The following is a 26,640-nucleotide window of genomic DNA, read 5'->3' as shown; positions in this document are numbered from 1 at the left end:
GAAATAGAAATACAAACAATATACAAACCGTATTGTGTTGATTATTTTGATAATGATTTATTGAACTCAATAAGTTTCTTCAAAATTTTGCATTTAAAATGCTATATACGTATTTTAGTGCTACAAAACTGAAGGAAATGGTATAACAATCAAAAGAGCATTGTATGACAATTTACACTGAGTATTACATTGTTATTTTTTCTGTTGCCAATGGAAGAAAATCTTGCTTGGGTTAAAAATATCAAACAAAATCAATGTATTTGAGACCACTACAAAAGCACCTATTAATGCATTAATCCATTTGGATAACATCACATGTATTAAAACGGAGCTTCTTTGAGACATTTTAAATTCAGATCTTACCTTTCTAAGCAATATACAATGCTTAAGAGCTGGATTTGTGCTTCACACCTTGGTACTTGAAAATAACACGCAAAGCAAACCTTTGTAGATCTCAGGGATTTGCATGGAATTCTACCAAAATAAAATTTGCTCCTTTCTTTTATTTAGATATGTCACGGTAATATTCTGGGCTATCCCTAGTCTTTTTTTTTTTAGTAGAAAAGTATCTTTGCAATCTGACATTTATCATATAGAGACAGAATTCCAGGAGGTGCCTGCAACTTAAGGGCCAATCAGGGAATGGCATAGTTTAGATCTACATGTTAAGCTCTACTGAAGCCATGTCCTCATATGTGCAGGCACACAAAATTTTTGTAAATATGTTTCTATCTCTCCTTGCTGATATGATCTACATTAGTAAATGTGGCATATAAGTTTGTGTCTGTACAGACTGAATGTGGGATACTTTAAAGGGGATACAAACCCCTACTGGGATACTTTAAAGGAGAAACAAACCCCTACCCCCCACTCCACATAGACCCCCTTCCCCCAGGCTATGTGTTACCCCGGGTAAATGCCCCTAATGTTTTACTTACCCCTCAGTGCAGATTCAGGGATCAGAGTTCACGGCAGCTATCTTCCGGGTCTTCAGTAATCTGAGAACAAGACCGGCGTGGCGGCGCATGTGCAGTTGCAGCAATTTCCCGGTTCGCGACAACTGACAGAAATTGCAGAAGCACCGGAAAAAGACACAAAGACCCAGAAGATGGTTGCCGTGAACTCCGACCCCTGAATCTGCACCGAGGGGTAAGTAAAAAGTTAGGGGGTATTTGCCCGGGGTAGCAGCTAGGCTGGGGGGGAGGAGAGAGGGGGGTCTATGTGGTGTAGGGGGGTAGAGTTTTTTTTTTAATAAGTGGTTTGTTTCTCCTTTAAACAAGCTTGAACTATTGTGTATCATGCGACATGCTCACAGTGCAGATTCTTCCTAAAGAATATAATTTCAAAGAACACACATGTGGATCTTTATAGTTAACATGGGCCAGGGCTGCCATCAGAAGTCAAGTAAGGGGATGCAGGTATTGGTGGCGAATCCAACAAAAGCCAATACCCGATTATGCAGCAAATGGGGGGATCCCAAATTTATTCCATGGTGCTGTAGACACTTTACAAAATGCGCTGTTTCCTCGTTATATTTTCTGGTACTGCCACTATGTGGACAACATATTTTTTGCATGGAAAGGGCCAAAAGAAAAACTTCTGCAGCTTTTAGACTATGTCAACAGGACACATAATACTATCAAATTTGTTTTGCACTATGATACAACCCAAACAGAGTTCCTTGATGTGCAAGAGGAAGAGAGATAGTTTGCCGACTAACTTATACAGAAAGACTGTTGCTAAAAATAGCATGTTACGCTTTGACAGCTTGGGTCCTCAATTTTTTTTTTACCTGTGAGCCACATTCAAATGAAAAAAGAGTTGGGGAGCAATACAAGCATGAAAAAGTCCCTTGGGGTGCCAAATAGGGGCTGTGATTGGCTATTAGGTTGTCCCTATGTGGACTGTCAGCCTAAAAGAGGCTCTACTTGGCACTATACTATACAAGTTTTTCTGCAATTAAAACTTGCTTTCAAGCTTGGAATTCAAGAATAAGCACCTGCTTTAAGGAGCCTGAGAGCAACATCCATGGGGTTGGAGAGCAACATTTTGCTCACGAGCTAGTAGTTGGGGATCACTGACCTAATACAATGTCAGGCCTTCCTAAAAGCCACTGAATGCGATGTAAACGCATTACTTCAAATAACTTCTGGGCAGTAAAGAAAAGATGTTGGGCATGTTCAGAAAGAAAGGTTACCCTCGGTCCATAGTACAGAAGGCAGAGAAGGAAGTAAATGGGCTATCACAATAAACATTGTTGGCCAGTAAGAAAAAGGATAAAACGTGTGAAAGAATACCTTTTGTCACTACATTTGATATTCACTTTAAAAGTGGTCAGAATGTATTGGCCAATATTAATGAATGACCTCACTACATCTAGGGTGTTTAAGGATTACCCCCTATTTGTCTGAAAGAGAGGCAAAAATTACTATCTGGTCCACATGGACATACATCTGCCGAAAACAGTAAAGAGTTTTGGGGAAACTGGTTGTGGGTACCTTTCCTGTTTGTCATGCCAGAACTATAATATTATCATAAAGAGTGACACAGTATTACATCCAACACAGGGAACCCAAATTAAACTACGGGTGTACCATACCTATACGTCGAAAAATGTAATATACTACTTAAAATGTTTGTGTGGTAAGGGTTATGTAGGTAAAACCAACAGAATGATAAGGGTACAATTAAATGAACATCGCAGCTCTATCCGGAATGCACACTCTAATATTACCTTGGTAAGCCAGCATTGGACAGAGTGTAAACATAATGTAACACAATTGCGCTGGCAAGTGCTGGAAGAAGTGAAAGCGAGTTAAATGTGTTTTTGGATTTGGAAGCTAGGCACATTATCCCCTAAGGGACTGAATAAAAGTTGGGGATTGAACTGCTTCCTTAGAGACACACGCTCAGATTCGAGGAGATTAGTCGACCAGCGACAAATCGCCTCTTCTTCGGGTCGAGTAATCTCCCTGAACTGCCTCCCGCCGGCTAGAATGTAAATTGCTGGCGGGATGGCAATCGTGTGTTTCATTTTCCGAAGTTGCCTCACGAGGGAAACTTCGGGGCAACTTCAGAAATTGAAGAGCTCCAAATGGCATCCCGGCGGGGAGATTAGTCGCCCAGATGAAGAGGCAATTTATCACTGGGCGACTAAATCTCCCCGAATCTGAGTGTGTGTCTCTGCCCTTAACTGTGTTTTCAACTGTTTTCTTTAATTTTATTTCCAAATAATTAACATGCGCATGTTTTTCTTACAGCCATAGAGAAAGATAGAATCCTTCAATGTATAAGTGAGATAGAGACATCTTCCTCCTATCCGTATCCTAGTCAGTGCGTTAACTACTAGTAGCCATACTGAATGTATTATTGTTCGTGTTTGTGTATACATGTTATACAGTGGTCGTGGTACTTGTTGATTATTTGATCATGGTTATTCACAGAATGGACAATCATTGGTAAAACAAAATCAAAAAGTTTTTTTCTAAATGTATATTTGCTCAGAGTAATATGTCATGTGAAAAATAAGAATATGGCCATTTTGCATTGACTGCCACTAGGGGTCACTGTTTTTTTTGCCTATAAATCTGCACAGTCTCTTTGATTCAATATCACTGAGGAAGGGCCATGCCCCATTTGTAAAGTGTCTGCAGAACCATGGAATACATTTGTGATCACCCTGTTTGCTGCATAATCAGGTATTGACTTTCTTTGTTTTAGTTGGCTGCCATCAAAAGGACAGAGAGGTGTTTATTTAGGGGCATATCAGGGGTGCAGCCGGTGACTATAAGTCTAGTTTGAATCCACTATTTTGGCTAAATAACGAACCAAATCCTAATTTGCATAAGCAAATTTGGGGTGGGAGGGGAAAACATTCTAACTTGTATTGTGACAAAAGGTCACACGATTTCCATCCCTGCCAATAATTTGCATATGCAAATTAGAATTCGGATTCGGTTTGGCCCACCAGAAGGATTCGGCCGAATCCGAATCCTGCTGAAAAAGGCCGAATCCTGGCCTTATCCCAAACCGTTGAATTCCTAGAAATAATCATTATTTCTTGCTTTGAACTTACCAGTGTTATATCCGCATTCAGCACAAAAGGCAATTCCATAATGTCAAAATAAATAAATGAACTTTTCTTGCCATAGGTTTCTCTTTGCAATTCAATAGCCAAGAAACCAGCAGAAACCAAATCCTATCTTTTGTTACAATACTGAATTTTAAAAGTTGTCTTTGAAAAAGGTTTCAAAATGATTTTATTTTGCTAGATAACCAACACATGGCATCTTAGTAAATGAACACAAGAATTTACACAGAATAGATACAGCTGAATATGTACAGACAGTCGGGTTTAACCGAAAGGGATGTGGGTAGCACTTGATTTCCAGATTGGCACTTTCTTGTGCCCCTCTGGTAGTAGGGCAGATATATATGTACCCTGTTACCAGCTTCTTATCATTTATCCTCTGGCTTGTTAAAATGCAGAAACCATGAATTCCACTGAGTCGCATTTATATCTGTACGGGTAAAATGCATAATAAAATAAAATCTACAGATCTTCAGAAATGTCTGCATGCATCGGTTGTGTGTTGGAGGATTGATAAAGTCTTATTTGTCGTAGAACTATGAAGTATGGATGAAAAACTTGGAAAAGACTTTAGATGAGCGTCTGTTTTCATCACCACATGGGAGGGTCTTCAAACCTGTGACACAAAAAAATGAGATTGGTCATTTCAGTCCATATGTGAGCTCACTTGAAAGGGACATTATAGATCACTTTTAACACTTTATCTCCCAATGATTTATTATGAAAAAGAGGCTCATGTATATAATATATGTCGGAGCACAAAACATACAGTGACACATTTACTTTTGTGCCAGTATGGCACCCTAATGCAACCAATCAGAAGCTAGTTTGCAGGGCCAGAACTAGGGGTAGGAGCACGGGCCTAGGGCGCAGCATTAGGGGGGGCACTGGGCAGTTAGAGGTTAAAGTGTCACCTGGTACCTGTTAAAGTGTAAACTGTTAAAGGTACCTGTTAAAGTGTCATATCCCTAGTCCATGTTTGCTCCCCGTTGACTCTCTCCCTTCCATCCCCTCTGTCACTCTCTCCTCCCTCTCCTCCATCACCCTCCCTCCCCTTTGTCTCTCTCCCTCCCCTCTGTCACTCGTCCCTCCCTCCCCACTGTCTCTCTCCCTGCCCTCCCCTCTGTCACTCGCCCCTCCCTCCCCTTTGTCTCTCTCCCTCCCCTCTGTCACTTGTCCCTCCCTCCCCACTGTCTCTCTCCCTGCCCTCCCCTCTGTCACTTGCCCCTCCCTCCCTTGTCCTCCTGTGTGCACATTTGCGTTTGGGGCAGGCACAAGGTAAGAGGAGCAGGGTGGCCGGCTGGGTTGCCTAGGGCTACTAGTTTGCATTTTAATTTGCAAAAAATTGCTGGAAACTAGTTGCTGATCCGTTACTACTGATTACTGCCCAGTTGTGATTGTCATGTCATGTCAAAGACATTTGTCTCCATGCAGATTCTGTTCACAGGAAGTTATGCCTTGTTCTATTCTCTTCCTTTACAGCACTTCTGCAATTCAATATTTAGGTACTGGCATGGAACCTGTTATTCAGAATGCTCTGGACCTGGGATCTTCCAGATAACAGACCTTTCTGTAATTTGGATCTTCATACCTTGTCTACTAGAAAATCATGTAAATATTAAATAAACCCAATAGGCTGGTTTTGCTTTCAATAAGGATTAATTATATCTTAGTTTGAATTAAGTACAAGGTACTGTTTTATCATTTAGAGAAAAAGGAAATTATTTTTTAAAATTTTGGAATAAATTTGGATAAAACAGGAGGAGTATTCAAATTCTACTCTACTCCAGTCTATGGGTAGATTTATCAAAGAGTGAAGTTAGAGATGTCCGCAGAGTGAAATACCGCCTTTCTCTATTCATTTCTATAGGATTTTAAAGGCGTATTTATCAAAGGGTGATATTAAAAGTTCACCATTTGATAAATATGCCTTTAAAAATCCCATAGAAATGAATGGGGAGAGGCAGAATTTCACTCTGCGGACTGGGGAGATCTTTAACTTCACTCTGATAAATCTACCCCCAAGTGAGAAGGCCTTTCTGTAATTCGGAGATTTCTGGATAACGGGTTTCCGGATAACAGATCCCATATCATTAATTCAACAAAAGGTGCAAGATTGCACCACATGTTGATGTAGCATTACTATATGCACACTATTTTTCACACTGCACACTACTTAAATGAATAGCTTGTTTTGAAATCAGCCAGTACCGAACAGCAATTCAATTGTAAGTGATTTAATATGGAAAAGATACAGTACACACACAAACATATTCAAATAACATTAAGGTTTGAAAGAAAAATTGACGAAGGAAAAAAGTGTATGATATTTTTAGATATAGCACTGTCTGTTTGCCAGTGTAATGTGATGGATGGTGCAGGGTAGTTTGCAGTCATCAAAAAGATTCTCGTCTCAAATCTCACATTTCATACATAATCCGCCCCCTTTGCTGGGCCTGGGAGTTATAAACTAGTGAAGCCAATCACAAGCACTTTGAGTCAGAGCCCAGCCACAAGAATAATAGAAAGATTGAGAATTACCCTCCCATAACATTGTGGCGACATTCCTTGTGTTTAACAGGTATAAATGATAGAACATCCTCTGCAGCAAGAATGTGAAACTACAAATAGTGAATTGAGTTCAGATTAAGAGTAGTGTTGGGCGAATAAATTCGCCTGGCATGAATTTGGGGCGAATTCCCGCGTTTCGCCTCTGGCGAATAGATTCGCAAATCTCCCGTGAAAATTCAGCGGTGAAAATTCCGCGTGCGTCAATTTCCGGTTTTCACAATGTTTTTGTGAAAACATTCAAATTGCTCGATTTTTTCGTGAAAAGGTTAAATTGCTCGATTTTATAGTGAAAACTTTGAATTGCTCGATTTTTCCATAAAAACCTTTGAACTGCTCGATTTTTGCGTGCAAACGTTTGACTTTCATGATTTTTTGGTGAAGTTTCTGATTTCACGATTTTTTCGCCGTTTCTCAAATTTTGCAGGAAATTTGCGAATTTCTCTGCGAATCGAGGGTTGGACAGGTGTCTGCAATATAGAAAAAGTACTAAAAAGAAGCTACTAAATCACAGTAAGCATCTATAAACTATTGAAAGTACCTCACAGAGGTCTAACTGCCCATAACATGTAACTACAATGCATTCTTACTATCTTATTAATGCAGAACAAAAAGTGAAGCCAAATCATAGGCTACTCTCTATAACTCTTCACAGATATCCAAGCAAGTGATTCTACAGCACCAGGCTTCATTTTGCCATTTTTCCACTAAAATCCATTAGTGTATATGAAATTATACAAGTAAAAACACAATCAAGATCCAACAAACAATAGTGCATTGGTGCTACAGAGCACACTGATAAGAAGCAGTTTGCTTTCATTGATACATACTATCTAATAGCAAAATAAAAGGATTTATTTACTGATGATAAAGGAACTGCTAAAGCAATAATGGATGCAAATTTGCAACCTCATATGGCCCATGTATGTAGCGTGTGTGGGTGCAGGTTATGCTCTGCACCTTGTACCAGATTAACCATCCAAGGCAAAGTAAAGAGATGCCTACTGCCCCTTCTGCGAGTTCTTCTCCTGCTCTCCCCACCCGCCACCGTCAAATGCCAGCGGGTGCGGGCCAAGGGAGGGTGGGTTATGGTCGGGAAATCCCGACCCGCAAATCACTACTAGACATGAGCCCACCCTAAAACAAATGTGCCATGCCCCTCAAATGGTTAAAAAGAAAAATGCTATAACAACATTTTTACAATGTTTAAATACAAATATGAAAAAACTCCAGTGTTTTTTAACATCTTTATAACTTCGGCATACAGGATATGATGTCACTGACACAAGACTGAGGAGGATGTAGCTTCATCGTATCAGTTCGCCAGGTCTAAGCTGGGTAAGGAAACTCTGGCGAAAGGAGTTTGGAAACGTTATAGAAAATTCATACTTTAGTGAATTTGCGGAGTAACAGTTGTTCCCTTGAGCGAAAATTTGCTTGGCGAAAGGGAGCGAAACTTCATTAGCGATGTAGTCTTTCGCTAGTGAATTGTCCTCTATGCCTGTTAGTAAATTTTTGCTAGTGGGGGGCACTTCACCCTTTAGTAAATCTGCCCCAATGAATTGCACCTTAGGGTGCAACCGGCTGGGCAAGGTGCGAAGTACAAAAAACAATATGCTTCCTTCTTCTACATTTAGTATCCTGCACCATATATCATAAATGAGTTAGACAAAACAAATATAGCAGAGTCAAGAACCCCATTATTATGGGGTTGGACTTCACATTTGTGTCCCTTCAACAAGACTTTAGCATAAAAGTGCAAAGAGAGATGCTGAAAAACCCTTCTTTCCCTGTAAAGTTGCAATCCACCCTCTAATATCAGTACATAATGACAGCATTCTTGTAATGAGCATATAAAAGTACACACAGTTATAGCTGGTCTACCGGTGGCACATATGGAACAAGTACTAACTTTTCTTTAAAATAGATAATGATAATAATTTGCTGTGTGGCTAAATGCATAGGTTTTTCAACTCCTCTTAATGTTCTTCACGTTTTAAGTGCAGCCCGCAATCAGATTTTAAATATTAAACACAATGTAGGCAGATACAGCGAGGACATCTAACTACAGTTCTAATGCAAAAAAATAACACAAAGTGTTTGTTATACATTAATCTGTTTTAAGAGCTGCTTGGCTGCACTCAGCGTAATTGTGCTTTTAAGCTCTTCCAACCAATTTAGATGTGAATATTAAAACTTGCTGAAAAAGTAAACTTACTTTTTGTAGACGATTTTCATAGCTAACATCTTATTTTGGGTTCACAGTGTGCTCATTGTACTGCACAGAAATGTTTGCCTGACCCTATTCAGGCTTTTTTCTTGATACATAAGGTCCATTCGTGAATTCAGAGTTGCTTGAAGTTTGATATTAGAAATACTGAGATAAATTTGGACCTTGATAAATAACCCCCTAAGTGTATGCTGAGTTTAGTAGGTTGCAGCTACGCCTGATGTTACCCACAAGAGTAGGGCATCAGACAAACTAGACCAAAAGGTAATCATTAGAGTGAGAATAGGGGCATTATATTTTGTTCCATATGACTGCTATGTGTCCTGAGGCAATTATATCTAAGCCTTTCTTTGTCCTGTCTCAATACCAACTTTTATTCAGTATATTCAAGTAAATAGCATACAATGTCTTACATGGTGCGTTAGCATCTGACATTTTCAAACCTGGCCAATTAATGAACAAACTGAAATTCACGATACAATGGTATGGGTCAAGATTCCCCACAAAACATACACTTACTGGAAACCATACAAAACTTCCTTCTGTATGATCTTATAAGTACATGTATGGCCAGCTGAAAAAAGCAAGTTTCCATGTTTGCCCCAAGGTAATTATAGACAGGACCCTGTTTACAGACAGGAACAGGGTAAGATTTGACAATGAGGCTCAAAGCACTGCAATTGTAAGAAATTATGCAAGGATCCATCATCTTAATTCCTGTTCTTGAATTTGTTAAACTGTTCTTGATGGACCACAACATATAAAAGCATTGGTGGAATATAAAGCTGGTTCAAACTTAGACTGTTCCAACTCAGCATGTGAGTTGAATTTCAAACAATTATTTTTTATATTATGTATTATATTTCAATTATTTTCACCAAAGAACTGAGTTTAAATGCGTACTGCAGAACTTATGGACATTCTGTGAAACAACAATGGTTCCCTTTTCTCTTGTCGGTTTCCTTATTCCATGTCCATTATCTGTCTGTCTGTCTCATGCAGAAAAACATTCCACAGCACATAACTTTTGCTCTACTACTATTTTAAGGCAGGTTTGTACTAGCTGTAATTAACTATTACACAGCTTTAATTGTCCAACATGCCACTGGCAGAGGTCTAAGTAACAGTGGTTCAGCAGAAAGTCCAAAGCCGCCTCTGGAAAATCCCTCCTTAAAGGTTCAGCTTTCCTACATCAATAATTATCCATCCTCTATAGATGCTTAAAGCAGCTTCCCATCTTCTGTCCTTCTGAGTCATCCTTTACATGCCAGTGGCTCTGCACATGTGCAGTGTGCTCTGGGCTGCTAAGCTTAGGGTTCATCAGAAATCATCAATACAAGCAGAAGATGAGGTTATATCTGTCATAGAAGTTGATGCCACAGGGCTGCTATAAAATGTGACATTGAAATTAATTATTAATCAAGCCTGTTTTATGTTGTATTTATGCTGTATTTTATGAGTCTGTCAGTAAACTAAGGACAACATCTTAATCTTCTGAAAAGTGTGTGTGTGGGGGGGGGGGGGTTTCATTTAACTGCTAAAGGGCTGTGGTGGCCATAGGCTGATATATAAATCAAAAGCAAGAGGTTCAGCATGTTCAGTCTTATTGTTAGGGGATGTTGGTCTACTTGTTTTCTTATGCTATAGCTAGTAGTAATACATATAGCATTTTGATTTTGTGTAATTTAATTTTTCTTTATTTTTAGATCTATTTAGCTATCTTGAAAATATAAGACTCAAGTCTTGTAGGTAAATGCTAGCACTAGTCAAATAAGGGGAGCAAAAATGTTGGGCCTCCTCGACATCACATCAAACCCCTCCCATGCCCATGCCCACAATTAAATGGATCAATTGGAATGTTTGAAGGCAAAGTATTGAAGAGGTTGTGAGTCCTTTATTAGTTACTGTCCAAATGAAAAGCAAAAATATACCCCTATGTAGGGAGCACATTAGGGGACAGTTGAATTCTTATAGTAAATGGAAGCTGCTAATCCTATTGGACTTTTTTTAACCACTCTGACTTTTAGAGGCTTTTGGATTATTTTTTTCGCTAGTAATTGTCCATTTTTGTCGCATTTTTTTTATTTGTACTTTTTATATTTACAAGGCATTTGTGAATTTAGAGAGTTTAATCACGGTTTTCAAAAACTCTAAAACCACTAAAATTCATAAATGGCCTCTAGAATGTATTTTTGTGAGCAATGCACTCTGTGTTGGATTGGCATTACCTGCACAAGGGCAGGGGCTCTGCATCAGTGATCGATTTTGCAATCAGTTGTGACGGAGCATTATTATATCAAAAACTGTATGCACAGGCAAGACCACACAGCTTAGTGGGAACATTGATTCCAATCCAATCGTAGCTTCTTTTGTGTTCTACATAAAATGGAGCTTTCTTTTGTATTATACTACTAAAGATCTTATATAGTAATAATAACTATATAATAATTGTTTAGGGTCGAATAGAATGGTGCTTATTTCTAGACTCTCATTCTGCGATTGTTTTTACATTTTATCAAAAACAATTTAAACAAAAATCACGGTTGGTGTAACTGCAAGTAAATGTTATCATGGGATACGGTCATCATTTAAAAGTACAGTAATCAAAATTATATCTGTTTGCGTGGCAATCAATTATTGTTTACAATTGTATTGCAGATATGTATCGAGAAGTAATTTTTAAATTAAACCCAGCGCACATTCATATACACACTCACACTGACCCCTCCATACACTCATATAAACTATACTGTGTATATATATATACCCATATCTATACTACGGATGCACCGAATCCAGGATTCGGTTTGGGATTTGGCCAGCCAGGATTCGGCCTTTTTCAGCAGGATTCGGATTCGGCCGAATCCTTCTGCCAGGCCGAACCAAATCCTAATTTACATATGTAAATTAGGGACAGGGAGGGAAATCACGTTACTTCTTGTCAGAAAACTTCGGAAAGTAGGATTCGGTTTGTTAGTCGGCTGAATGTTTCGTGAAGGATCGGGGGTTTGTCTGAATCCAAAACAGTCCAAAACAGTCGATTAGGTGCATCCTAAATCTATACTAACTATAGGGTTTAGTATCACAATAACCTTTGATATTATGTCTGTCCAAGAAATCATCCAAGCCCCTTTTAAAGTCATTAACAAAATCAGCCATTACAACATCAACCGGCAGTGTATTCCACAACCTCACTGGAAAACATAGCTATATTTTATTAAAACTACCGTATATACTCAAGTATAAGAGTTTTTCAGCCCCCAAAATATGCTGAAAAACTCTACCTCGGCTTATACTCGGGTCAAGCGCAAAAACGGTTGCCGGCGTCTACGAATAGTCGCCGGCGTCTAAGAATAGTCGCTGGCGCCTGAGAATAGTCGCCGGCGCCTAATGTCTCTTGGAAAAACCATGAAGGGTATTCCTACTACTTTGGAAAAACTGTAGCTAGATGGAAAAAAGGCAGGCAGCATTAAACTTGCAAATCATAAAAGGCACTAAATTTGCTCATTAGAGGTAGCCTCTAGCAACCAATATGATGCTTACTTTTAAACAGGTGACCAGTGATTGCTGCCTAAACATAATTTAGGCTGTACCACAATACTTTGCAATGCAGTCAATGGCCCTGAACATTTGCATGATGTCAGCAATGATGTCAGCAGCCCCTGGTTTATATCCCCTGCATTGCGCTAGTAGTCAGTTGTTGAGCTCACTTATCAAGGTGTAGCTAAATCCTTACTGGAACGAGCTACATCACATTAAAGCCAATAAGAAAAATCTAAATGGAGTTTGAAGGAAAGAGAAGTAAAAAAATGTATTAAATCAAATGCAAATAATTATTTTTTTTTTCCTAAAAGAAATCCAACTGAAATAATTTGTGATTTAAGAAGGGGCTTTAAATGTAATAATACTTTTATTTTAGGTATTAAATAAAGTAAAACATGCCTTCAGTATGAAATGCCTCCCCAACCCTTTTATAAGAAAGCTGTTTGCCTGACTAAAGTGGTAAGGGTGGATAGGCTAGTACAAAGGAACATGGTACAACATTACTGCTACAAACCCGTCAAAATGGAATCTTTTAAAGTTCTACATTTGTGGTGAAGTACTTTCATTATTTTGGACTGCTTATTTTCAGTTTATTTAACCACAGAATAATCGCTTATAGTATTAATGGCATTAGATTAAGGAGCTGACTATTTATTAATGTGAAAACAATCACTGATCATTTGTAAGAACAGAAGAGGCAAGCCCTGACATATAGGGGCAGATTTACATAGGGTCAAATATTGAGGGTTAATTAACCCTCGATATTCGACTGCCGAATGTAAATCCTTCGACTTCGAATATCAAAGTCGAAGGATTTACCGTAATTCGTTCGATCAATTTTAATCCGTCGATCGAACGATTTTTCTTCGACCTAAAAAAGCTTAGAAAACCTATGGGGACCTTCCCCATTGGCTAACATTGACTTCGGTAGCTTGTAGGTGGCGAACTAGGGGGTCAAAGTTTTTTTTTTAAAGAGACAGTACTTTGACTATCAAATGGTCGTATAGTCGAACGATTTATAGTTCAAAACGTTCGATTCGTAGTCGAAGGTTGAAGTAGCCCATTCGATGGTCGAAGTAGCCAAAAAAACATTCGAAATTCGAAGTTTTTTTTCCTCTATTCCTTCACTCGAGCTAAGTAAATGGGTGGCATATAGTTAATAGTATGTAGTGCCAGAGTTGGGAAGCATCACAAAGCATTGTGCTCCTTCAGTCTTATTAAGTTCCTTTCAAAGGCAACAAATGTCAGTTTTCCATTTATCTACCACAATAGCTCATTAATACGCAAAATAAATGTAAGTTGTTATGGCAGTTTGTTTCCATAGCTTACTGTTAAGCAACATGTTATGTCTCTGCTGATTATAACAACAAAACAGATAACTAAAACAAGGTTTCTACTAAATGGGTTGATAAGTAACATATACAACTTGGAGATCCAAAATATAGTCCACACTAAGACCAATCTAAATCATACAATGTTTCCAGTTAAGCTAACTATATTCCCCTACAGTAGAGAGACGTTCTAGTGCCCCCCCCTTACCTCAAATATTTATTTGCTTATTACATGGTATCAGTATTGACTCTTCTACTGTACAAGCATTTGTTCACAAATTTCATTCTAACTGACCTTCAGGCTGTCCCCCCTTTCCACTGGTTTGTGTCACCTTATGGGGCCAACCCCCATAGTTTTGAAACCACTGACCTACAGTGATTTCTTAAAATACTACATTGTTTAACATTTTTTATTGTGAAGGACCCCCTCCGTTACTTGAGCTGTCTACTAATGAGTCGTTTCTTACCGTGATCGAGGGATGTTTTCTGTGTTTTCTCTCCACCAAACATCTGAAAGCATTGTCTCTGGGCTTGATCTCTTCCCATATCTGTCAAGTAATTTCATTTGTAGTTATTATCATTAAATTATTAATTATAATGCTCAAAATTCTGATCAACCCGCCTATATCACCTAATCTCCAGTTTGTATTCAATAGGTTGATCTAAGATGGACAATAATATGGGGTTAAAGAGCAAAGTTAAAATACATGACACGTTGTTTCTCATTATTACATTTTTATAATTTTATAACTGTAGAACATCAACATACATCAACATCATACATATCCAAATAAAAAGACTAAGCCAGGGAAAACCTGTTATTAATTAGAGGAATGGTAGATAATTTTAATCAGGATGCCGTAATTATAAGGGTGGATCTAAGGGTAAAAATCTAAAAACCTGGACCAATGTTCATTTCTTTGGTAAATGAATGTTTTTAAAAAGAAACCAAGGCAAATAATCATTCTCTTTGCCGAGTTTCATAAAAACCCATGACTTGAAATATCTATCTATTGATTTATCTATCCTTCTTTCTTTCCACCATATTCCATCCCATTTAATTTAACCCATTACATGATCATAATTATTGTATTTTATGAAAGTAATGACACAGGTTTACTAAATTACATACATTATTCAATTTTCTCATGTGAAAGAGAAATTCTTAAGTGAATAATAATAATATGGAATTTTGCAAAATAATAATCCATCCCATAAAAATATCTTTATCACCTCTGCTGTCTGGGAATAAACTTTGAAAAGCTATCACTTGTAAGGTTGATTTGGAGAAACCTTACTTAGGGAACCAGGGCAAGCAAGAAATGTTAATGTGAAGTATTTAGCTTGCTTTTTTATCCTTCAACCTTTACCTATCATAACAGTTTGTATTTGTTTTATTCTGTATTAATTGATTTGATTTCTATTTTTAGATTTTAACCAAATAAACTAGGCTTTTGTTAGAAGTCCCTAAAATGATGGGCTTTTCTGTGTTGAAATACACATATCTGTTCATGACTACTGATGTTTGGAAGTGAGTCATCCTTGGACTATCTCTAACAGTACATCTGTAACAGTAGTCTCTAACTGTCAGAATCCCTTTTATAATAATAAAGTTGAAGCACCAGTTCAGAATTGGTAAAAATCAGGCACATTTATATGAAGCCTAGCAATACATTATTCAATAGTGAATTAGTATTTGCAGAGACAAAACTGTTTGAGACAAAACTGTTGAACAAAAGAGTTTAAGTAAACTTAAGAACTTAAGTTGAAGTAAATCATAGAACCATTTTATATTTTGCAGAGAAAAAAAATCTAGATATTACAACTGAAAAATAGTTGAGCTGTTCCCTATAAATTCCCTATGCAACATCCATGCAAATGTATTCACAAAATGACTTTGTTTTTTGTATGAGGCTGTTCACTTATATCACATAACACAAAACCAGATTTTGGGTCAAATCTGAAAAACCTCAGTGTACGCACAAAGCATGGTACCAATATTATTTTGCACATCTCATATATGTAGTTTATATTTATCATATATGGGCAGCCATAATGAAATCATAGGGGGTTATTTATACAAGTCCGACTTTATCTCAATATTTTCTGCTACAAACTCTGATCAAATCCGCTCTTTTTTTTTGTGCTTATTTATTATTACATTTTCCCGAAAATTTGCTTTGCGGGAAAAAAAATCTGATTTTCAAGATGTTTTAGGATTTTTCATCCGATTTTTGCCTGAAAACTGTGAAAAATTTGGGGTATTGCACATCAAAAAAGCATTGGGACTTTCTGATTCAGACTTTTCCATCCTCGGGATTCAATAAATTCCGAAAAATGTGTGAGTTTTTAAAAGTCCGATTTTTATAAAAGAAAAATCTCATGATTTTTGCATTTGGAGTTTAGTAAATAATCCCCGTAGTATCACTTAAAAATTAATACTTTAATTACGGATGCACATTTCTTGGTATGTGCTGGAAAGTGAAAAATAGACACAATGAAATTGCCTAGAGTAAAGATGCATCCTTCTTTGGTGGAAAGGATGTTTCACCTTATATGTTTTCTAATATTGAGACAGAACTCTACACATCATGCTAAAAATAAATGAAATCAAAGTATCATCATATACCACTGTAGTCTACCCCAAATGGTGTGTTTTCTAAGCTTTTTTTTTTTTTTTTACTGCCAAGTCAGTTTGACAAATAGATTGGGTTTGAATCTGAATAACTGTGGTGCTTAGTAGTGTCATATTGCATTGAACATACATAATATTTTGCCCAGCAGCGGAATGTAAAACAACCTACTAAATGTCATTAGTGCCTGTTGCTTTGCTCATTCAGCAAGCTTCTGCCTTTGTATAAATGTAGTGTTTTCCAAGATATCTGATCATGATATTGTCTGAGATATATATTCAGCTCAGTATGGATTTGAGTAGTGCCATACTTCATTCTAGAACCTCTTTCAATGTAGCTAATCTCTGCCCAATAATCACTGCCAGAATTCTGCTATCCAGACTAGAACTGCTGATAATATTAAAATCAGCTGATATTATTATTATTATTGTATTCTGCAGATCTCTGAGTATAGTGCACATGTCTGCTTTAAGAATTCCCAAGTTGAAAGACTGCCTACAGTCATTTACAATTCGGCAAAGGCTACTGACTTTTTCCAAAGCTTTCTTGCCTTTACTAACGTAAATATGTAGAGTTATATCAGAATAAAATGCGATGGCAAAAGGTGCATGCATAAGTCATTTCTTTTATGTGCAAATCTAACATTTTCTCAGCAGGGAGTTAAACAGTATTGATCAAGACAAAACACAAAAGCAATTATATGAATTTTTATGTACACAGTTCTTTACTATTGATTTTGCTCTACAAACATATAAAACTCTGATTTCATTTATCATGGTTCTTCTAATTTACATCTACAGAATATAGTAATTTGCTGAGTGTCCTGAAAAGTTTGTATTTAGAAAAACACAGGAGATGTTCTAATTCTAAGGTGTAAAAATATAAAGGCTTGAATAACAAAATGAACATGCCTACCTCTGTCTTGTTATAAGGTTAATATAATGCCTCAGTGCAGAGTAATATTTGGCCATGTCCTCTGCTGGTGCGTCCTCCCCTGGATTGTCTGGTTTTGATGGATAAGCCTCCGCAAATGTACCCAAGCAGATCAGCATAGACAGACATAAAGTGAGCACTGACATCCACAACCTCATGTTTCCCTGCATCTGCAAGAAGAGTGAACGAGCATTAGTGAGACTCAGACAGCTCTTGTCAGTGTGAATAGAAAAAAAAAATCTGAGCTAAATTACTATCTTTAAAATAATTAGCCCTTTCTGGGGAAAAAAAAAATAAGAGCTCCTGTTGCAATTACAATGGAGGAAAGTCTTCCATTGGATTGGAATGATAATATCCAGCATTCAAAGGTTCATTTAGATGCAATCCTCACTCTCCAAGAACTGGAGAGAATGGGGGTTTCCCTCTTTTCAGACCTTTGAAGTTTTTGTTGAACTATATATTTAGGAAATTTAGCTAAACATATTCTGATTTCATATTTATCACTAATTCCTCTTAAGGCAGTTCAAATAATAACATACACACAATAACAATATTTCTTATAAGAGTGAGTGTTAAAGGACAGTGGGACTATTTCTTTGTTGATAAAAATGGAAACAACATTATCTCTGCAAAGTTTGCAAAATTACAAAAAAACAAAAAGTTGAAAAGTATTTAATGCTACCTGCAGCACTCTGCATTGAAAATTCTATATATTGAAGGTGGCATTTACACTGCAGGGTAAGGTTAAACTGAAAGGAGAATCAAGTGTTCTAAAATTACTGTACTTTGGTACCAGGGACAGCTCCCAGGATTATTTAGACTTTCTAGTAGTCCCTTGTGTTGTATTAAAAAGGGCAAAGTACTTACCTTTGGGTCTGTCGAAGATACTTCTCTATATTATCTCTTCTTCTGTGCTCTCTCCTCCACTCTCTCTTTATAGTCTTCACTGCAATATTGGCACGGCTCTGTTTTTGGTTCTTCCTGATCACAATCCTGAGTAGGTTCTCTGCCATGCTGTGCCTTTTATTCTCTTCCTCTTGGGCAGGAGGGGCTTGAGTTAATTATGCCTCTGTGAGTTGAAGCCATGCACCTCCTCCCATCTCTACCGAGTTCACACGTCACTAATAAGTTAGATCTGGTTGATATTGGTCACACTGAAAAAAGGGCAATTAGTTACAAATTGCCTGTGTCCCTGACTAAAATGGAATCTGATATGAAAAAATATATATATTACAACAAACATGTACATTAAACGCTCACATCATAAAATGAATAAAGTTGTGACGTGTACTTTTTTTTTTAATCAATTTTTTCCCCCAGCTTTCAAGACCCCTCCCTCACACATTTTCAGCATCACTGGCAGCTGCAGCAAATGAGGACCTATTTCTATTGTTAAAACTGTAAATTCTCATACGTAGAGCCTGTGACGATCCTCTGACTCATCAGATTGCAGATTTCAAGTTTGAAAATGATTAATTTTGAATTCCATGGTAAAAAAGAGGGGTTAGCATGTCTGAACCTTTTATAGATAACATCTGTGAATCATTCCTTTTGTGGAGGTGTCTATGCCACGTGGAGTGTTCTAAGCAAGCTGATGGGACACAAAACTACGTTCCACAAATAGACCTGCCACATGTTTTACATCAGAATAAATACCTGAAGCTGAGAAACTGGTTCTGTTCCCTTTCTTGTCTCTTCTGGCATATGTGTTTGCGTGTTTTAAAATTGTGTGCTCATCACTGATCACTGGGTCTACTCTTCTTCTCCTATGCAACAGTCTGCACTCCACTCACCCAGACAATAAGACTGGAGTCACTCTAAGGGGCCGATTCATCAAGCTCGAGTGAAGGATTCGAAGTAAAAAAACTTCGAATTTCGAAGTGTTTTTTCGGCTACTTCGACCATCGAATGGGCTACTTCGACCTTCGACTACGACTATGACTTCGAATCGAAGGATTCGAACTAAAAATCGTTCGACTATTCGACCATTCGATAGTCGAAGTACTGCCTCTTTAAAAAAAACTTCGACCCCCTACTTCGGCAGCTAAAAGCTACCGAAGTCAATGTTAGCCTATGGGGAAGGTCCCCATAGGCTTGCCTAAGTTTTTTTGATCGAAGGATATTCCTTCGATCGTTGGATTTAAATCCTTCGAATCGTTCGATTCGAAGGATTTAATCGTTCGATTCGAAGGATTTAATCATTCGATCGAAGGAATAATCCTTCGATCGTTCGATCGTAGCATTTGCGCTAAATCCTTCGACTTCGATATTCGAAGTCGAAGGATTTTAGTTCCTAGTCGAATATCGAGGGTTAATTAACCCTCGATATTCGACCCTTGATGAATCGGCCCCTAAATGTCCCTCTGCAAACACAGAATTCAGTGCAGTTATTGGACAGGCATAGGAAATAGAAAAGTGTATCAATCCAGGGGAATAAACACTTTTGGGGTAATGTAATAAAAGTCGGTAACGGAAAAACTATTCGCAATGTGGAAAGTTATGCCTTTGCCCAAACAAATTTTGCTTTGCTTTTGTGAAACCGGAAACTGTTTAGCGACCACTTCCGACAGTGGAAGACTGTTTGCGAATTTTATAGTTTGCACCAATGCTTATTACAGTAAATGTAATAAAACTTCTTACTGAAAAAGTCATTAATGTTTGCTCCAAAAGATGACAACACCTTCAAGCACTTCTTAAGAGTGCGCAATTAAAATTCACAATGCGCAATTAAAATTCGCAATGCAATAGTTTAAGGAACAATATTGCATTGCCAGATGTGAATTTTTATCCTTATTGGTGCGAATTGTTTTGCATTTTGCGACTTTAATTACACTCCCCCTTTGTATCAATGGTCACTTAGATTTCCTAGAAATACAAAGCCAACTGGGACATACACTCGCAGATATTAAAAGTATTCAGGACTCATCGAATATTGCTTAAGGTAGTTATACTTGATATAATTAAAAAATATTCATAAACATAACAAGCGCAAGTCCATTAGGAGAGCTAGACCATAATCAACACATTAACGAGTGGAACCACTAGATGGCCTCACGTTCCCATAGGAGACGCATAAGGAAGGAAGTGAAACAAATTTGCAAACATATTCAAAACATAATGATAAAGAGACTATGACTAAGACCTGGGGAACAATCTAAATGAAGATTAAAAATTTGAAGCTTGGGAACAATCTCTCAGTGTGCAAGGAAAAGCATTGAAGACACAATATAAATCTTATTAGGCAGCATTGCTGGATGAGCTGTCGGGTAAGTTTATCGGCACACACATTTTCCCATTACAGACACAATTTATCAATAGTCCATACAACAAAAGTGTCCTTTTCTGGAAGAAATACCGGCCTTTGTATATTTTTACCTTTCGTTCCGATTAAGAATATTGAAATCAAGCATAATTTTTACTGGCCAGGTGAAAACCATATATACAAACTGTGACGCTGTCACTGGCGCTGATCATTCATTCTGTCACCCCCAGTAAGTCAGCAGCGAGTGTGTTACTATCCTGCCCTAATTGGAACACCAGCAACTGTTTGGATTTCTGCTTAGAGTATGACTGGCAGTTAGGTAAGTGCTCATAGTTAACACCCTGGCTTAGATTCATCACAGCAATAGCATTCAGATCAATTAGGGTACAACCAAGGTGTGAAAAAACACTTATTTGAAGAAAATGATTTGATACACTTATTCATGTGCTGCTAAGAGTAAGACTGGATCCAGGCTCCTTCCAAGTGATTGCTTATCTTATGCATTTATGCGGAAAGGCCACCCTTTGTAATAGCACATCTCTGTTCTGCTGTTTTGATTGAGCTTTTCTGTACAGACATGCTTACTGGTATTTAAATCCTGCTGTGTGGCTGCTGGCAAATAATGGAAATAATGTATACAACAATAGATGATTTCTAGTGGGCCTTGCTGGACCAGGGAAGTAGAAAATCACTGGCACAACAGGATATTTCTAGCAGGGAAACCCTTGCTCATTTATTTGCGGATGCAACATTTCGGGGGGTAACCCCTTTGTCAAGCGTGAAGCTTGACAAAGGGGTTACACCCTGAAACATCGCATCTGATATATCTTATCCTTTTGTGGAAGACCAGGTTTTGCTAATAGCTCTGTTTCTTACCAACCTCTGTCTCACACCCCCCCCACCCGCCGGGGGATGTTCCCTCAGTTGTCATCCCACTGTTCATAACCAGCAAAACAACAGGATCGTTACACTAACAGAACAGCAAAGCACACTGTACATAATGTGGGTGATATTAAATCAAATAAAAGAAAGAACCCCAGATAGCATAAAATGTCACAGAGAATACAAACATGATATCCATGTTTTCCCTTGATAACTAAGCAGGCTACAGCTTGGAAATGTTAGTTTCACAAATAAATGTCTCTGTCTATTATTCCTTAAACGGGGGTTACATACTAACTTAAAGGGATTCTGGTTATGGTGAAGTTTTTATTTCTACAGTATATTACACTGTTTGCATTATAAATAATTCACTCTACCAAATTAAATGTCATTCCTGAACCAGCACATGTATTTTTTTTTCATTTATAATATAGGCGTGTAGGCAGCCATCTCAGGTCAATTTGCTTTCTGGCAGTCTCTTGTTTCTACTACTCAATATAACTGATTGTGTCCAATTGGACCTGGATTTTTGAGTGCTGTCCTTATACAGAATCTACCAGGCAGCTGTTATCTGCTAAACTTCCCATTGTTCTGTTATTAGGCTGCTGGGGGGGAGAAGGGAGGGGGTGATATCACTCCAACTTGCAGTACAGCAATAAAGAGTGACTGAAGTTGATCAGAGCACATGACTGGGAACAGCTGGGAAACTGACAATATGTCTAGCCCCATCTCAGATTTCAAAATTGAATTTAAAAAAATCTGTTTGCTCTTTTGAAAAATGGATTTCAGTGCAGAATTCTGCTGGAGCAGCACTATTAACAGATGCGTTTTGAAAGAAATATGTTTTCCCATGACAGTATCCCTTTAAAAAACATTTTGATAAGTGTAACACTTTTAAAAAAAGTTCTCTTGATATGACACTTACTACACAAACTCTTTGGGGTAGGGCTTTTCTGTGTAGATCTGCAGCATGATGTTCAAATTCACAAATAATCACCAGCTGTCAGCACAAGTCACATGACTAGGGGCAGCTGGGAAACTGACACTGAGGGGCACATTTACTTTGCTCGAGTGAAGGAATAAAATAACAAAAACTTTGAATTTTGAATGTTTTTTTTGGCTACTTCGACCATCGAATTGGCTACTTCAACCTTCGACTACGACTTCGACTTCGAATCGAACGATTCAAACTAAAAATCGTTCGAATATTCGACCATTCGATAGTCGGAGTACTGTCTCTTTAATAAAAACTTCGACCCCTTACTTCGCCACCTAAAACCTACTGAACCTCAATGGCCTATGGGGAAGGGTCCCCAAAAGCTTTCTAAGGTTTTTTTTGGTTGTAGAAAAATCGTTCAATCAATTGATTAAAATCCTTTGAATCGTTTGATTTTTGGTTTGATCAAACTAATTGTGGTAAATCCTTCGACTTTCGATATTCGAAGTCGAAGGAAGGGTTTAATTAACCCTCGATATTCGACCATATGTAAATCTGCCCCTATGTCTAGCCCCATGTCAGATTTTAAAATAAAATTAAAAAAAAATCTGTTTGCTCTTTTGAGAAACAAATTTCAGTGCAGAATAACGTGAACAGTATACAGCTTCTCCTTCTTTGCTTTGGTTGCACTCCAAGTCCTACAGTATATATATATATATATATATATATATATATATATATATATATATATATACAGATGAAGCCACTTGGATTTGTGAGTTAAATGCGTCATGACTCAGGGTTAATCAAAGAAACTGTGTTATCTAAAGTTATCTTAACTCATTTAATGCATTTAACCTTTTCATTAGCATACCAAAGCACCATTGTTCACAATGGGGAATGGTTTAATTAGATGGGATGCTGTGACACAATTTTCTGTGTTAAATGGGATAAGTGGGATATCTGTGTTTAGTTATTCTGTGTCAAACAGGCAAACCAAAGTGGCTGCATCTGTATATATATATATATATATATATATTCCTATATATTGCACTGATAGGACTTAATGGAGATGGAGAAGGAAAGTCGTTTACCACTTGGGGGTGCCAAATGTTAGGCACCCTAAGTGAATGTATTTACTTACCTGAAACCCCGGGCCAGTACTCCTATCAGCAGAAAACTGCACTTGCCCGGGGTTATTCAGCGGACACCACGGAGGCATTTGAAAACCTTTAGAACGGAAAAACTGCTTTTCTGGATGTATGTATATGTAATATTCATATCTTATTTGAAAACCCTTAATCTCTCAAATGCCTTTCTCTGTTTATGTACTTTTATAATAAGAGATATATCACTTTCGAGAAAGAAATGTTTTACTTCTCCCAATTTCATATTAGTTGTCTAGTCATTTTCATTTTCAGAAATATGCTGTTCTTCTGAACTTTCTTAATTCTCTTTATTTAGATGATACTGTATCCTTTTAAAATTCAGTGGACATGTATAACCATAAATTGCATGGCATATTAGCATGCAGTGTATTTCAGTATGCTTTTAGTGCTCAGATTATATTTATAGGTTTTAATATTTAATATTCTATCATTTAATAATGTTTATAAATAGAAACAAAAGGATTCTGGTAGGAGAAGACTTTTATCATGAGCTATCTCTAGGTTCTCTGTACTAAATATACAATAATTGAACATTTCGTCAGCACAAAATAAGGCAATGCAGATAAGATTATGGTTAGTGAATATTTATATACAATATATAGCCCCTGAGAACCATTTTTATTGCTTTAACTATGCTATGAGTTAGCATGGATAAATAACAATAAATAATAACAATTTTGATTGCTTTAACTATGCTATGACTATATATTTATGCACTAATTAAGACTGCTTCTAGTTATTGTATCCTTGTGCCATTATTGTGTTCTTAGAATCAAGTCTGTGTTGTTAAAATTCTATTTTAGGGAGCTTACATCAATTTTGCAAAGAATTATATTGAGTTGGCCATACTGTACTTTAATACAAAGAGTAGAAGTGGTGACAATACTATTTACAGTACTAAAAAAGGATTAAACAAATTCAGCATTAATTAACGTTGTTGTTTTTTGAGAGAGAGACCATTTCCCAGACCAGCAAGAATGTTATTATAAGTAGATAATCATAAAAAAAGTAACAATCAGTGGCAATATACACAATTATTAATGTCCCTTTTTTGCCTGTTGGTGCCTGACATTCATTTTGCATTTAAGCACTGCTACTGTATTGTAAATAACCAGAGCAAAGCATTTTTGGGGGCCGATTCACTAACTTCGAGTGAAGGATTCGTAGTAAAAAAACTTCGAATTTCCAAGTGTTTTTTGGGCTACTTCGACCATCGAATGGGCTACTTCGACCTTCGACTACGACTTCAAATTGAAGGATTCGAATTAAAAATCGTTTGACTTTTCAATAGTCGAAGTACTGTCTCTTTAAGAAAAAACTTCGACCCCCTAGTTCGCCATCTAAAAGCTACCGAAGTCAATGTTAGCCTATGGGGAAGGTCCCCATAGGCTTGCCTACGTTTTTTTGGTCGAAGGATAATCCTTCGATCGACGGATTAAAATCCTTCGAATCGTTCGATTTGAAGGATTTAATCGTTCGATCGAAGGATTATTCCTTCGATCGAACGATCAAACTATTTGCGCTAAAATCCTTCGACTTCGATATTTGAAGTCGAAGGATTTTAATTCCCAGATGAATATCGAGGGTTAATTAGCCCTCGATATTCGACCCTTGGTGAATCGGCCCCTTAGTGTTTTGTGGCTTTGACAACCAGTTGATGTTTAGTGCAATACTGCCACAAAGCCCTATTTCACATTTTATTTACTTAGCTACTTCATCAAGCTTGAAAACACTCACACCAATTGTTTTTGTTTGTAGCTGTGTCTGCTTCTGTTTTCTAGTCTGGCACTATAAAAGCAACAGCAAATCCCTTTATGGAGAGAACCTCTTCCAGAATTATCCACTCTGGCAAAATATCCAGGAACGAAGGACAAACTGGACATAAATTGCTCAACTGTTTATTTTTTAAAGAGTAAAAATATGTATACAGATATGGGACTTGTTATGCAGAATGCTCGGGACCTGGGGGTTTCCGGATAATGGATCTTTCTGGAATTTGGATCTTCATACCTTATGTCTACTAGAAAATCATGTAAACATTAAATAAACCAAATAGGCTGGTTTTGCTTCCAATAAGGATTCATTATATCTAAGTTGGGATCAAGTACAAGTTACTGTTTTTTTATTACAGAGAAATAGGAAATCATTGGGATTATTTGGTTATAATGGAGTCTATGGGAGACGCCCTTTCTGTAATTTGGAGCTTTCTGGATAACAGGTGGGCTAACCTGTATTTGTTATTTTTGTTTTGTTATATTACTTTTGCTGTATATTCCAATAGCACTAAGCCAACCATCTAAAATATAAAGCAATGCATTAGAAGTTCTTTTTTTGTTATAGTATATACAGGAGCAGTGGCCAGCTCCATGTTGTAGCTCCCACACTTTATCACTACAGTCAGGTGATCCCAGTGGTTGGCCAATTAAATAATGATACAACTTAGTCCCTGTGTAAAATGTATAATGAATTAGTAGAATTTTTAATGAACCAGATGGAAGTTAGTATAGGACTGGCCAGACCAGAGATGACTTTGACTTAGTTGGCCAGCTTGAATATATTACAAAAAAAATCCCTGTTCAGTTTAAATGGAAGGGTGCTTTCTAGTAGCTTAATGCACAATATGTCTCAATGTCCCTACTATATTGATAATGGGTGAGTGTGGGTATTTTTTTGTCATTTTTGTCATTGTCTTTATGTATACCGGGCCCAGACATTGTTAGGGCCAATACCAATGTGTGCACTGCGTTGCCCTCATATATTCTGTATTTGGCAGGAATGGTAAAGTAAGAATATACAGACGGAAAAAGCGATTAGAGGCTCACTAATTTTGGATTGTGTTTTGGAATGGAGACTTTGTAGTACAGTGAAGCATGCTGCAGAAGAACAAAGTGGAAAATAAAACGTTTAGGATATTACATGGCTATGGGGCTCCTGAGGCAACTAACAATAAAACGTATTTGTAACACAGCTCAGTTTTCTCAGTTATATTAGAGGTGTGAATTATCTTTTTACAGAATTGTATCTTTTTTAACCACTAACAGGACATCCAACTACTCTGGGGT

The 26,640-nt window shown here is 37.4% G+C and overlaps 1 protein-coding gene across 1 annotated transcript; it reads right to left on the bottom strand.

The window, feature by feature from the left end:
• Nucleotides 1-4,230: 4,230 nt before the first annotated feature.
• npy.S (neuropeptide Y S homeolog) lies at nucleotides 4,231-18,310 on the bottom strand. The gene is given in 4 exon segments (NM_001087831.1): nucleotides 4,231-4,706; nucleotides 14,230-14,310; nucleotides 17,311-17,498; nucleotides 18,196-18,310. Coding segments are annotated over 3 exon segments (294 nt in total). The 5' UTR covers nucleotides 18,196-18,310; the 3' UTR covers nucleotides 4,231-4,681.
• Nucleotides 18,311-26,640: the final 8,330 nt, after the last annotated feature.

Source organism: Xenopus laevis, chromosome 6S (genome assembly GCF_017654675.1).
Source record: "Xenopus laevis strain J_2021 chromosome 6S, Xenopus_laevis_v10.1, whole genome shotgun sequence".
NCBI classification, from domain to species: domain Eukaryota; kingdom Metazoa; phylum Chordata; class Amphibia; order Anura; family Pipidae; genus Xenopus; species Xenopus laevis.
This window is presented reverse-complemented; position numbering and strand designations above follow the sequence as displayed.